This window comes from Martes martes, assembly GCF_963455335.1.
Source record: "Martes martes genome assembly, chromosome: 2".
NCBI classification, from domain to species: domain Eukaryota; kingdom Metazoa; phylum Chordata; class Mammalia; order Carnivora; family Mustelidae; genus Martes; species Martes martes.
This window is the reverse complement of record NC_137889.1, coordinates 102,226,641-102,242,465: the sequence shown is the minus strand read 5'-3', so window position 1 is coordinate 102,242,465 and position 15,825 is coordinate 102,226,641. Positions and strand designations below refer to the sequence as shown.

Here is a 15,825-nt window from a genome sequence, read left to right as displayed (position 1 = left end):
GGCATTTTCAAAAGTATGGTGCCTTCTTTTCTTTCTCCCACACTGTTAAGGTATCTCTGGGTGCAGTCCTGTGCGTTGCTTCTCAGAGTGAGGCCAGGAAAGGCATCAGGCTGGAGGAGGAAGCTGTGAACATTTCAGCCCATGATTTCTGAGACATTCTCCTGCTTGTCTCTATGTTTAGGGTTTACAAGGTTAAAATCCAAACTGGGCATGGTTAGACCCCATACTGGCAACCATCCTAGACGTAGAACGAACAGTCCTATTGCCTTGACCCTGTCTTGTTTATTTTCCTACTTGCCAGACTTATTTAAAATAATAGGGAAAATCTAGGATGAAAGTGAATCCTTACTCTGTTGTTCTCAGATAATATAAATTCCTTTGAGTGATTGTAGGTCTTTTTGATTTTGGTTAGATTCTGTATATTTATTGTAATTAAATGCTTAAGATTTGGGAGTTTATAAAGCTATAAAAATAAAGTTCTGGAAGACTGATGTTTTGGCACGCAAAATATCTGAATGATCAACTGACAAGAAGCATGAGAAATGAATGGAGCACGTAACGTTGAATCCAGAGAGAGTTCATTGTTCACTGAATACCCTCATAGATAGAATCCACCATAAAATTAGCAACAGTAGTAATAAGAGGAGAAGAAAGAGGAAAAGAGGAAGGAGGATGAGAAAGGGACGAAAATATGACACCTAATGAATGAATGGAGTTGAAAAAGAGAAATTGCAGCCATGTAGGGTCAGAATGAATGATAACAGAGCAGCAGAACAGGGAAGCAGCAGATTGATGCAAGACGGTCTGATCCCAGAGAAAGAGTATTTGGAGACACACTGTAAAACAGCTTCTTATCCAAGACAGTGGCCAAGAATGGCAACATGTAAAGCAAGAATGAAGTAAACCATGACGCCACAATAAATAGCCTGGGAATTTGGACCCCATGCCTGGAGGTGATGTTAGGAAACAGAGGACGTATAGTCTTTATTAGCAGTTCTTATAATGGTATCAGTTAAAGTTAAATCTCACAGCATTTGAGTAGGTTTATTATCCATTCTCCACTATCTAACTCAGACAGTGATGAAGTAATAAAAAGAGTGGGGCTGCTCCAAGTTCAACTAATCCGGCCAGTCTGTGGCTACTCTCTGTTTAAAATAAGAAATCTCTAGAAATGTTATTTCTATAGAAGTGTGACTGTATTCTTTTCCTCTCTGTTCATTTAAAAAAGACTTTTGAAAACTACTAACTTTGTCTCTGCTGAATCTTGACAGTAAAACAAAAACAAAAACAAACAAACAAAAAAGAAAAACAAAAACAAAAAGAAAGAAACAAACAACAACAACAACAACAAAAACAAACTAAGAACCCAAGAAGAAGCCAGGAAAGAACTTAGAAAGAGTCAGGAAATCTACAACAACATAAGTAAGGAAACATGATGGGTGAAGCTAAGATCAGAGAACTGAACACTTTTCCATGAGGCCATGACTTACAGGAAGTAAGCCACCCACTAGACTTTGTATGGGTCTCCCATGGAAATCCAAGGGATATGCACCACCAGGCAGTAAACCAACATATCAGGCAAGGATGTTTGATTTCAGTAGTAAGGAATATTCAGCAATTCTGAGATTTTATAGTCTTTAGCAAAAGATTTATTCTTTAAAAATGCTAAATAATTTTGAAAATAAAAATGAACTAAAGGGGCACGCCTGGGTGGCTCAGTGGGTTAAAGCCTCTGCCTTCGGCTCAGGTCATGATCCCAGGGTCCTGGGATCGAGCCCTGCATCAGGCTCTCTGCTCAGCAGGGAGCCTGCTTCCTCCTCTAGCTCTCTGCCTGCCTCTCTGCCTACTTGTGATCTCTGTCTGTCAAATAAGTAAATAAAATCTTTAAAAAAAAATGAACTAAAGCAAGGAGGAAAATTTGGGTAGTATTGGGAGCAATAAAATTACTGGTTAGAGCTTAGGATGACTTTGGGAGCACCATCATACATAATATAGGGGCAGGATAAAAATGGAATGTAAGAATATTTAGGGGAGCGCCCAAATGTAGGATAGAAAATGAAATATGTTAGAAAAACCTGCTAGAAGACTTTCTCAGGAGCAAGGAGAAATGACTGATGGTCTGAATTAGAGTGGAGTCACACTGGAATGGACAAGGAAGGATAGAAATGTTGGACACTTCAAAAGAAAAGTTAATAGGAACTTGATGATTGAGTCGGCTGGCTCTGAAGGAAAGAGGTGAATTTAAGATAACATCCAGGTGATGGGTATTAAGGATGGCACGTACTGCATGGAGCACTGGGTGTTATACACAAACAATGAATCATGGAACACTACATCAAAAACTAATGATGGACTGTATGTTGACTAACATAACACAGTAAAAAAATAACATTCAGGTTTATGGCTACAAAGTTACAAGGTAAGAGAAAGAGAAACTCATTAAGGAAGGTGACAATGATGGCCATGAAGAGGTACAGGTATGGGTGTTGATGGAATAGCTTCCATAATAAGTTATAGAGCAATAAGTCAAATTATACATATGGGTCTTTGAGTAGAGTATATTGGCTATAAACTTAGCTCCTGGGTCACTGCAGGAAACTTGTTTTGGGAAAGAGCAAATATTCTGAGATGATTTTTTTTAGATGAGAAAATATTCTGAAATAAGGCCCCAGATATATTTTTGCCATGTAAGGTAACTTAATTACAGATCTGGGAATTAGGACATGAATTTCTTTAGGGATAATTTAGCTTATTATACTAAGCAGGAAATGTTAACTCAAAAGACACCCTCATGAAACAGGAAGGTAGTAATAGCTCTATAATTCAGTATGTCTTAACATTCTAAGCAATACCTATTTTTCCTTGATCAAGGATTTATATTACATATATGAATTCAAATGATTAACCACACTATCAACACATCCTCAGTCTATTAAGTATGATAGGAGATTTTAGGAGATTTTCCAGCTACTAGGTTATGGTTGCTTTACAAATCATTTGAGCAGCCATTTTTCAAACTGATTGCTAGGGATCCCAAGAGGTGTGGGGGTAAATTACAGTTGTTTAGAGCTGCTGACCTCTGAACAATAGAATGATGGTAAGTGTGATTGTTATTTTTAAGTGTCACCTACTTGGATATGGTGCCCAGTTGTTTAGTCAAATATAAGTCTAGATGTAACTATGAAAGTATACTGTAGCTATGATTAACATTTAAATCAGTAGACTTCTGAGTATTAGCCTCTTTCGTGGGACTGGCTTCATCCAATCAGCTGAAGGCCGTAGGAGAAAAGACCGAGGATCACCAAAGAGGAAGAAATTTGCTTTCCAGACTGCCTTTGGACTCAAGGCAACAAAATCTACTCCTGAGATTTTCAGCCTGCTGGTATGACCTACACGTTTCAGGACTGCCTGCTCCACAATCACATGGGCCAGTTCCTTAAAGGAAACCTCCTTCTGTCTCTTTGTCTCTCTTAACACATCCTATTGGTTCTGTTTCTCTGGCGCATCCTGACTAATTACGTGAGGAAAATGACCATAGGGGTTTTGTTAAACCATAATCTATAGAAACAAGACATAAAAACAAGTTCTTCTGTGTCTTTGAATTACTCTCCTTTTCAGAGTAGTACGATGAGTCTTTAGACCTGCAGTGACACTACAAAGATCTTCTATAACTATTTGGTAATGGTAGAATCTCGAGAGCAAATGAGTCCCTTTCAGAAATGAAAGGTATTTGGAGAGAGGTTAATAATAGATTAGTGCTGGGGGGTTTCTGGACCTGTCAAGAATCTCAGAGGACAGAAACTCCAGGTTTGAGGATTACTACTGCACACTAGCTGAAAAAGTAAGAGGAGTTCCTTAAGTAATAACTTATTCAACCTATAATAAAAAAAAAAGTCCATTTTCATTGTGTGTGTGTGTGTATGTATGACTGAGGCTAACCCATGCTTGCATTTCTTAATAAAATGGATATTACAGAGCCTCTTTCCTGTTATCATTTACTAATGGACAGTGTTTATGTTTTTTTCCCTAACCCTATGATAAATTTACAGATTTAAACTTATTATTTTTGATTCTGAAAGCCCTATATTTTTTTGTGTGTGAGTCCAGAGAAGATGAACATACATGTTTTAGGTTTCTGAGCACAGAGAATTCAAGCAGCATATTCAGAAAGCTCATATGCCATTTTTTTTTCATTCTGCTCATGGCTGATACCACAGATTAAGGTAGAAAAGAAGATAAAAGACAAAATAATGACATTAAAATTGCTGCATTATATTCCTACAAAGAAGAGCTCTTTCATTTTTGGAGCTCAAATATTATAGTCTATATGGACTGCTGACTACAGTCTTATTGATGTTCTTCTGTAGTTAACTTGGTTGTCATTAACAAATTAATTAATGTAGTAAATGTTTATTGAGTACTAGAAACACTTACAGGTTTCTAGTACTCAACTAGAGTACTGGGAATACAGGACTGGGAATAAATCCATGGACAAAAGAAACAGAGCTCCATCCCAAAGGATAGTATTTGCCCACGGAGGCAAAAAGGGTGACTGGAAGGAAATCACAAACTATGACACAAAAATCATATTTCTAGGATTGCAAAACATAACATACAGAGCATCTGAGATAATTTCAAACTTGCTTATATAAATCATTCATCTAAGTAGTAATTTTAAACAATTTAACAAAAATAATTCATAATCTTTCCTCTAAATTTAAGATCATCTCTCTAGGAAGCTTCCTCTGACTACCCTTCTTGCTCTGGGCTCCCTCGGCACCCTGGAGCTACAGCTCATTACAGTGTAAATAGGGCTGCAGTCCTTGGCTAGTAATGTGGCCAACCTCAGCTGGGCTGTCTGGATCCAAATCCCCGCTCTGTCACTATTTGGGCAAGAGATACAATGTCTCATCCGTAAAGCAGAGATTAAAAATAGTACTTTCCTCAGGATTCTTGTGAGGAATTAAATTAGTTAAAGTAATTAAAATGTAGGCACCAGGGTGGCTCAGTCGGTTAAGTGTCTGCCTTCTGTTCAGGTCATGACCTCAGGGACCTGGGATCGAGCCCCACATCAGAATCCCTTCTCACTGTGAAGTTGGCTTCTCCCTCTACCTTTCCTCCTGCTTGTGATCTTTCTCATTCTCAAATAAGTAAGTAAAATCTTAAAAAAAAAAATAATATATATATATATATATATAGTGGCACTGTATTACTGGGTTGTATTTTATTTATCTCATATTTTTCTACCTTTCCTCAGTATCTGGAAGAGTACCTAGGATAGAGTCTATTAAGCTTCTAAGAATTCTTGAGGGTTTTTTTGTGTTTTTTTAATGAAACATACACAAAACATACATGTTTTAGATAAGGACTCTAAGATTACTTCATTCTGCAGCTATCCTTTAAATCCTGGGACACAGAGAGATAAAAACAAATATGATATCTTGACTTTAATTATATTATTTAAATTATTTAAATATATTCTTAAAATTTATTTAATTTTATTCATGTCATGTCATTATTGCGTGTTTACTCAGTACGTTTCACTGGTGACTCACAGACCAGTAACATCATCATCATCTATGAATTTGTAAGAAATGTAAAATCCCTGAGCCCATCCCAGACCTACTGTATCAAAAATTCTGAGTAGGGTCCAGCAATCTGAGTTTTAACAAACCTTCCAAGTAATTCTGATGTCCACTGAAGTTCAAGAGCAAAATGCTAAATACAAGGAAGAATGGGGCTTGGTTTAAATGATTAAGCAAGAGTGGATAGCCAGGAAAATTTAGGTAAACCTCACAGAGAGCTAGTAAAACTGCTAAGTATACAGAGTATGTCTGGGGTAGACTTTTTCTCCATTCTATTCACTGTTTCTTTAAGAGATTTCCACTTCCAACATGGTTTACATGTTTGATTTATTTTTTAATTTTTAAAAAAGATTTTATGTATGTATGTATATATTTATTTTAGAGAGAGAGAAAGAGAGAGCATGGGGGCAGGGGCAGAGGGGGAAGGAGAGGGACAAGCAGACTCTGCAGTGAGCATAGAGCCCAGTGGAGCTTGACATGGGGCTCAATCCCAGGACCCTGAGACATGACCTGAGCAAAACCAGGAGTCGGACTTCCAGCCGACTGATCCATCAAGGCACCCCTGCTTTACATATTTTAAAATATCTTTTTGTGTTGTCAATGGAAAACACTACAATCAAAGAGAAAATTTACTGCTAAAATATCTTTATCTTTACTTATTTCCTGGAGAAATATACAGTCTTACAGCAATCTGAGAAATAAACATTGTTAGAAACAATATTTCAACCAAACATCTCACATTATATTCTTACAGAGGTAATCTTCACTCAGATTCTGTGGATAATAAGCACAGAGGATATAATTTCTTACAGTCTGTCAGATATCCTGGGTAGAGGTCATGCTTATTTCTCAGATTGCTATTATTGTCAACAATTTGTTCCATAAGGATACAACTTCTGCCATTCCAGCTCACCTTTCTGGCTTCCAGAATGACCTAAGTCAGAAAGTGGCTATGAAAGTAGCTAGACACAAGCAGCCTACTGCTTTAGCTTCCAAGCCTCATCTATCCTTTATCATGTGCTGTTAACCCTGCTATTGCCATATTGCCAGTTTGGAGTCTCTGCGTAATTTGTTACTTTTTTTTTTTTTTTTAACTTCTTTGTCGTCCTGTTCCTTGTATATTACACTGCTCTGTTCATAATTTTGTCCTGTAGTCTTCTAGTCATAGCTTATCCCAATGTGTGTATATATGAACCCATCCTTCAACTTTGGAGATGTTTAAAATGGGGAAGGGTATATGACAAATGAAATTCAGGTTCAGTACAATGGAAAATGAACTTGAGAGGCAGTTAGTTACAACTACATAATACTCTTCTCTGTGTCTTCTGAATAGTGCTTTATTTCACTTGTTAACAACTTGCATTCTCTGAATCAGTCTGCATTTCCAACTACTTTTAGTTTTTTTTGCAGAATTTTGGGGGTCTTGGGGAGTTACTCAAAACTATAATTCTTAATCTGTCCATTATTTGCTCTACAGATACCATCTATTGATACAGACTTTCAGGAGAAACTGATAGGCCAAGTGATCTTTTTGGTGCAAAGATCTGGGGAATACCTAGATCCACTGGGGGGACATTTTGGGCATTAGTGAATGGTTTTGCAAATTACGAATTATTATGTGGCATTTCCCCACTTCTACTCTCAGTGGTAGGATAAGATGTGGTAGATCACTTCTTTTTCTCAGTAACACTTTCTTTACTTGCTCTTGAGAGACAACACTGCTACTTCAATGAGTGATCCTTCTCAGTCTCCTTTTATGGAAATTTCTCTTCCAGGCCTCTAAATATTGCATTGCCCAGGACTGACTTTTGCTCTGAACTACCCTCTCTACAGAGTGGTCTTATCCAGGCAATGGCTGTGAATACCACAATGACCTCATTCCTGGGCTTTAGACAATCTGTCAGCAAGTCCTACCATTTTTACCTTCAAATATCTACCACGTAAGGGCGCATGTTAGTAATTCCACTGCCCCTACCAGGTGATAGCTGTCATCGCATCCCCTCCCCCACCAAGACAACCAGAATGGCTTCCTGCCTAGTGTCACTGCTTCTGTCCTTACCCAGCTATAATCTGTTCTTTGTGTAGCAGCAAGATACTACTTCTAACATGTAGATAATACGAAACCATATTATAATCTTCACATGACATCTCATCACCTCCCATCTTTCTACCTCCCTACTTGATTTTTCTTAAAACCAGAATTACTAGTTAAAACAATATTTTGTTTATTCTGTTGCCCTCATTAAAATAAGAGTTCCACAAAGACAGGCCTTTGTACAATGGCGACCCAGGAGTACCTAGGAGAGTATCTGGTACTTTGTTTACACTTATAATATGAACGAACGAATAAGATTGTTTAATAAAATCTTTTAGATCAAAGTTCTCTTAACTGGGAAAAAATATACATTTACAGGGTCATCTTTTTTATCTATAATTTACAGACTTCTCAGTTATTACAGAATATGTGTTGTTATGCTAGTGGGAATGGGTATAACGAGAAAGAATTACAAATGTTGAAATGTGAAGGGCTGACCATTCATAAATGGTTGCTGGACTCTGATAGCATATTGCCTATCTTCACAATGTTAGGATTCAACCTCAGGCCAGGGAGGTTTCTTTGATTCTGTAGGACGTACTGTTCTTTCTTACCTATGCTCTCTATGGACTCAAGGCCAGAGGTGCTTCCTTGTCTGGGGAATAATTCATGTGCGGGGAAGGTTAAATTTTTGCCCAGGTATCAACATTATCTTTTTTGCTTCCTTCCTTCCTTCCTTTCTTTCTTACTTTTTTTTTTTTTTTTTAATGTACAGTCTCTAATCACAGGTACAATGCTTATAAGAATAACTTTTCAAACTTCTTAACTGGAGAAATATAGAATCCTCAAAGAAATACAGTGAAAGTAAATACCAGTAATATAATACTAAAAGAATAACTCTTTTTTTGGTTATTGAAGTGGAAAACATTTTAAGGGATTCAAAGTGCTTGTTTTATTTTTTTATTATTTGATACAAATTGAACCATCAGTTCATGAAATCAACTTGAGAATATGCTAAAAAATGTCCTTGGTAGAAAATATGAAAATCTATATACTTGTAGGTTGAGTTATCAAGAAAATGAAGTGGAAAAATCTGTAATTTTACAGTCAATTTACATACCAAATCTCCAATTTACTCAATCACTACATGTTTTGATAGTGTGTCATGTGTAAATCTGGCCCTAATTTAGTGTATTTACTAAACAGTGATGTGTATGTAACTAATTTAAAGTGAGATTACATGACTATTTTTTTCCTACCACCTATTACTACTTATCCCAAAATAAGGAATAATCTTAACCGATTATTTTCCTTTCAGATTGACTTTTTTCATTGTGTTTGATATTCTTCTCAAGTGATTTATAATCAAAACGAATACAGGTTTCCAAGTTATGGAATGAATACAGTGTAGCATAAGGAATATAGTCAGTGTATTGTAATAGCAATTTATCCAGACAGATGGTAACTACACTTTTGAACACAGCATAATGCACAAACTTGTTGAATCACTATGTTGTACACCTGAAACTAATGTAACATTGTGTGTCAACTATGCTCAAATAAAAGAATTAAATTTTAAAAAGAAAACTGAAAAGGTCCATATAACTTCATGTTTTGCAAAATTTATATTTTGGGAAAATATTCAATTAAAAATGTTTTTGTAAAATATCCCTGGTGTTGATTCTATCTGTTCCTAATTTTCTTCTTAGGAAATAAGAATAGTAATTCCTCATTTGCAAAAACTCTTCTTTCCATACAGAGCTATGATATGTTATAAGATACATGGCTCAATCCCATGGGTATCAAGGAAAGGAATAGTCAAAAATAATTAAAAATCATAATTTTAAAGTAACATTTTTGATGGCATCAAAACCATAAAATAATCAGAAATAAATCTAATAAAAGTTTTTAAGGATTTTTAAAAAAATATAATACTTTTGAAGTATATAATAAAAACACCCAAATAAATAAAATACTATGCATATGATCAGAGAGAGTTAAGTATGCTAAAAAGTGGTAATTTTTACAAAATTAACTTATAGCTTTACTTCAATTTTATTAGAACTTTAAAAAAATATTTTATTTAATTATTTGAGAAAGAGAGAGAGGGAGAGCGTGGTTGGGGGGAAGGGGAGGGAGAAACAGACTCCCCACTGAGCAGAGAGCCTTATGTGGGGCTTGATCCCAGGATCCTCGGATCATGGCCTGAGCCAAAGGCAGCCGCCTAACCAACTAAGCCACTCAGGCACCCCTTTATTAGAGTTTTTAATAGAATTTGACAAGCGATCCTAAATATCAAAGGACAAATAAAGGAGGAAGAAGAACAAAGATAATTTTAAGAATGAGGTGGGGATGAGTTCTAATAGAAATAAATTCTATAACGAACTTAATTATATGCTTACATAAAATACCATATAAACTAAAAAACAAGCAACCAATTAAGTAGATATTTGCAATGTATAGAACTAACAAATAGCTACTATAAAGAATATAGGGGCACCTGGGTGGCTCAGTGGATTAAGCCTCTGCCTTCAGCTCAGGTCATGGTCTCAGGGTCCTGGGATCAAGCCCTGAATTGGGCTCTCTGCTTAGCAGGGAGCCTGCCTCCCCCTCTCTCTCTGCCTGTTTCTCTGCCTGTTTGCGATCTCTCTCACTCTCTGTCAAATAAATAATAACTAAAATCTAAAAAAAAAAAGAATATAAACTGAAAAAGAAAAAATCCCCAATTCAATTAAGAAAAAGATAGCAACCAATAGAAATACATGAACTCTATTAAATGGAAATTCACTGAAGAAAAATAAAATTGTAAGTAACAAAAGAAAAGATGCACAACTATATTAATAATAACAATATTAATTAAAGACTGATATATCATTTCACACTTGTCAGATGGCAAAAATAAACTCCCTTGCAATTGTTGATATAGAAAAGATGTGGAGCACAACACTGCTTGGTGGAATTATAAATTGGTACCAGCAACTGTAGCCTCTTTTAAAAACAAGCCAAGCTATTTATTTTTTCCTATTACATGACATGTAATCTTCATTACAGTCTTTGGAAGGGTTCTGAAGTTAGGGAAGTTTATGTATCTGCTATAGCAAGACTTTCCTAAGACTCTGCAGAAAGAGGGCTTGAAGCTCAGAACAGGGGAGAGTTGGGCTAAGGCAATGGTGTCAGGCAGCTGAGCTGCTTGGCCCCACCACCCTACCATCAGTCACCTTCAAACCGATTTCACAGCGGCCTGTACCAAATCAACAACCAAAACAGAATTCGCTCATAAATCACTCACGCTTACTTTAAGAATGTACTCGGATACTTCTTACTCTAGTATCTTGTGTATCAGTAGGAAACTGCCTGTTAAAATACCCTGTATTGATTTCACAATCCCCAGTGATTCACATACTGGAACGTTGTACATGAATTATTTCTATGACTGTTGTGTTCAAAAGTGTTTAAAAGTCCTACGTTCTACTACCCTATCAAGTTCATTTAGAAATCTTTTATTATTTTAGTAGGGAGAATTTTTTCCTATGAAAAATGTTATTTCGAAGTCAATAATAAAGCATTACAGGGTAAGAGAACACTAAAGTAGATACGGTTTCTTATACAATTTCTATCTTATCTCTATAATACCACATCTCAATGCTGCTTGCCTAGGGGAAAAAAGTCAAATGAGGAAATTTATTGGTAGACAGGAGTGAAAATGGCCAAGGCATAATGATATGGAATAGCATTTTACTTATTACAAATGAAGTAAGAGGGAACTAAGCCCAGAATTTACTAAAGTCAACTTGAAAAGAGGATGGAACAATGATATAACAGTTTGATAAATATAGCATTTAGCATCATATTTTTAAAGAACCAAGGATATTTGTATGTAATTCCATGGCTCACCCTGAGGGTAGGTTAATACCCGAGTATACCCTACCAATTCCTTATGACTATCTTCTCCACAAAGTGTCCTAACCTCCAATTTATTTCAGCTAAAATATAGAGTAATAAATAATAAATATTTAATAAATAAAACATTTCACCAAATAATTGTAGAACTGTCTTCAGGGATAGACATCTGGAGTTATACCTGGTTCATTGTTTGCTGAATTTACTTCTCAGTGCATCTCTAGAAATGTTTCTATAGAACTTCCTTAAAAACCTACCATTTCTTTCCCAAATTCTCTTGCTCAATTAATTCCACTTTGTGTATAAAGGCTCCTCAAATCTTATCATCAATTTAACTTGAACACTATGAAAATACAGGTGCAAGGTCTTCCGGACCAGCTTTTTGAAGCTGACACTAATTCAAGATTATGAGGTCAAGGAGGCAAGCAAAACATGAGTTCAGTCGTATTCATGTCTATCTTGTGTATTTTTGTTCTGTGATTTGTATTTTGTATTTTGTATTTTGTTATTTTGTTATTCCACTAGAAATGAAAGCCTGATGTTATGATGGTTGTTTTCTCCTGTTATAGGCTTCATAGCATCTGTCATCTAACAATACACAGCAATGAGGTTTCTGAATGAATTACCCAGAGTATATTGAACTTTTCATCTTTAACTTCTTTTTAAAATTGTAATTGTTTTATAAAAATCTTTTTCAAACATGTATTGATCATTATATTCTAGAAATGGTTCAAAACTTTCTTATACTACTAATTTTCCGACCTGAGAGAACAGTATTTTCTCTATGTCAAAGATCAGCACGAAGAATGATTTTGCTGTAGAAATCTGTAATATGTTGAAGAAACAAGGGGCTGATAAACTTGGCCGCCCATTGGAATCACCTGGAAAACTTTAAAAAGTACTGAGAGCTGGGACCCACTCCCAGATTCTTCATTGCTGGGGAAGAGGGCGTGGTTTAGTCATCAAATGCTCTAAAGCTCCAGAGCTAATTATAATATGCACCAAGTCTGAGAACCACTGTTCTAAATACTTAATACTCAGTGAAAGATCTGAGACTGGCAAGCATCAGCTTTACCTGGAGGTTTGTTAGAAAAGTAGAAGCTTAACTGTATTCACAGTATCAGGAACTCTGATTTAACACACCCAGAATTCTTCTTCTATGAAAATAAAGGATCAGAGCTCTTCCATTCTTTCCAACTCTAAAATTCACATTCTAGGGTGCCTGGGTGGCTCAGTGGGTTAAGCCTCTGCCTTTGGCTCAGGTCATGATATCAGGGTCCTGGGATGGAGGCCGCATCGGGCTCTCTGCTCAGCAGGGAGCCTGCTTCCCCCACTCTCTCAGCCTGCCTCTCTGCCTACTTCTGATGTCTCTCTGTCAAATAAATAAATAAAATCTTTAAAAAATTAAAAAAATAAAACTCACATTCTGTAACCTAAACAAGATACTGAGAAGCACTTTGAAACTTAGCTAGAATTCTTAACCCATATAAATGAGAGCCCATTCTGTTCTCTCTAAAGCCACAATTCTTATTCCACAAGCCTAAATAAATGCAATGCTGAAGAAATCTGAAAAATTGGGTAATAGTTCCATCCTCATACTTTTCAATGCACTTTCTCTTGTCTAGAATTTCTGTTTCCTTTCCCTCTCCTTAGGGGAACACATCATTCAAGACATAGGTAAAATCCTACCTCCTTTATGAAGCATATCCTGAAAAAGAATGCAGCTTTTTTTCTAAAATTCTATTGTTGATATAACAAATTCCATCGAGTTTAGTGCATTGTTTCTTTCGATTATAACATATGTTATCTTGTTTCCCAGTCAAATGATGAGTGTCTCAAGTGAGAAATCAAATTATGTTCCTTTTCTACCCTAACTTAATTTCTAACCTTAGTGAGTTATATATACATTGTTAAAATGTATATGGGAAATATGTTTTTATCACTCTCACTGGATTCCTTTTTCAAAACTAGCCCATTATTAACCTTTCCACGTAATGTAAACTCATAATGTAAACATCTTACAGGTTCTTGCACATCTAGGTAAATCACAATTGGCTGTGACTTTAGACTCCTACTCTTTTTCTTTCTGCTTCCCCGAGGATTGCCAGCCTGAGGATAAAACCGCTTCAAATAGTAGAGAAATCCTACAGAAAAAGCCTCTGCAAAATAGTCCTACAGTATTCCTATAGTCGACCTCTCATATTCTTCAGCTTCATGCCTGTCTTACTCACCATTACATCTCTATCATAGTGTTTGGCACCCAGTGGGAATCTAAGCAAATTATAAACAGTGTGTCAACAAACTATGTAGGAACAGGCGATTTTGAAAATACACCGCTGAGCTCATGATAAAATTTAGAAGTATGATTTTTCTTGTAGTAGCTCCTCTGTAATTTTTCTTGATACGTATATATATTTCTTTTTATGACACAAATAACACAGTCATTGTGGGAAACACAGATTAAGTAAAATGAAAAAAGACATAATACCTGCAATTGCATAACTATTGTTAACAGGTGCATGCCTGTCCAAACCATACACACACACACACACACATATATAAACTATATTTATTTATATATAAGCTACATTTACTTATATATAAACTATATTTATCTATATATAAACTATATATATTATCATATATATAATATGTATATATATAGATACATATATACTACTAAACCTATGTACTGTTTTAAGCAGAAGATCACACTCTATCTACTGCTATGTACCCTGCTTTTATTCAATTAAGTATATATCAAAGCATCACTCCAGCCAGCAAATCAATTCATAATAAAATTTGTTTATGATGTTGCATTAATGGATGTCCCAAAATTTATTTAATCAATTACCACAATTAAGTTATTTCTACTTAATTTCTAGTTTCGGTATTTATAAATAAAGCTATGATGAACAATCTCCATTATCAATTGTCTAAAAATTTCCTTAGAATAAGAACAGGAATCAGGTTTGCTGATTTTAAAAGTTAGGCACATTTTTGGGGCTCATGATAAAACAATTTACCAAATGGACCTCTAGAAGTTTGTTACAAATGTGCTCTCTTGCCAGGGGATGGGAATTGTCTAAAACATTTAATCAGCAATGCAGCCAGCTATATTCTTGGCTATAATATTTATTAAATAGTTATAGTGTGTGAATAATTGATGCAGTTGGAAAATACTCACATTCTTTTTGGAGGTTGATTTCAGGTTGGAACGATCGAAACTCGTAATATGGTATCTCGTGTTTGAATATGGATGTAAGAATATCATCAAGTTCATCAATGTCTTTCTGTTTTCAAACGAAAAAGAAATTTTTATTAATTCAGTTATTTACATAAAAACTCATCTTAGTGCAACATAATAAAGATTATTAGCTGGGCTAAATGTTGGTTAATCTATCTAAGACTGGCCCCTCTTTTGAAAAGTACAAAACATTAGGGGCTTGACTAAAACTTGGTTACTTTTTTTTTAAAGATTTGTATTCATTTGAGAGAGTGAGAGAGAGAGAGAGAGCACAAGCTGAGGGAGGAGTGGAGAGAGAGGAAGAAGCAGACTCCCCATTGAGCAGGGGGAAGGGTAGACTCAGGATCATGACCTGAGCTGAAGGCAGACACCTAACCAACTGAGCCACCCAGGTGCCTCTAAAAATCAGTTATTAAAACAATGGAAAAATAGATGCAATAAATAAAAACTTTTGTGCCTAGATGAATAATTTTATTTAAATACTTATTAATTGTAATAAAGCTTTACAGCAGATCAATGATAACACTAGAATTTGTTTCAAAAATAAATTTTGTTAAAATATGTGTTACATTTTAATAAATGAAGTAATAAAATGATGAGTCTGGTTCTTCAACCTAAGGATCAGAAATGGTATAGTTTTAAATAGATTATTTCACTTCTGTGTTAAAGTGAGGGAGAATATTCATCTTGGTTTCCCCCCTGCCCCCAGCTATAGAATAAGCTATATGTTGACTCTATTTCCCTAAACTGAGCATTTGGGAGATGAGCCATGTAGAATCATACTACCCATGACAAGCCTATTACAGACCCACCATTCCTTTAAATTTGTTTTTTGTGATCTATGGCTATGACCAATTTGGCTTGAGACCTGGATAACTATATCTGAGGAGGTGGGCCAATCAGCAAAGCCATTGAGTGGAGAGAGGTTTGTGGAACAAAAGTTCCTAATTAAGGTTTTTGTATGATTTCCAAATAAAATTAGACTTATTACCAATACCTAGTCACAGAAATTAAATGACTGGATTGAAAAAAAAAAGACATTTTCTTACTCTATTTCT

The 15,825-nt window shown here is 35.6% G+C and overlaps 1 protein-coding gene across 1 annotated transcript in view; it reads right to left on the bottom strand.

Annotated features, from left to right (window-relative positions):
- Nucleotides 1-15,825, bottom strand: part of BANK1 (B cell scaffold protein with ankyrin repeats 1) — a gene marked incomplete at its 5' end in the record, with an annotated part of 292,454 nt that overhangs the window by 182,031 nt on the left and 94,598 nt on the right. Inside the window, one exon of the mRNA XM_080796335.1 lies at nt 14,708-14,813. Within this exon, the coding sequence (XP_080652461.1) occupies nt 14,708-14,813 (106 nt within the window). The remainder of the gene's footprint in view (nt 1-14,707; nt 14,814-15,825) is intronic.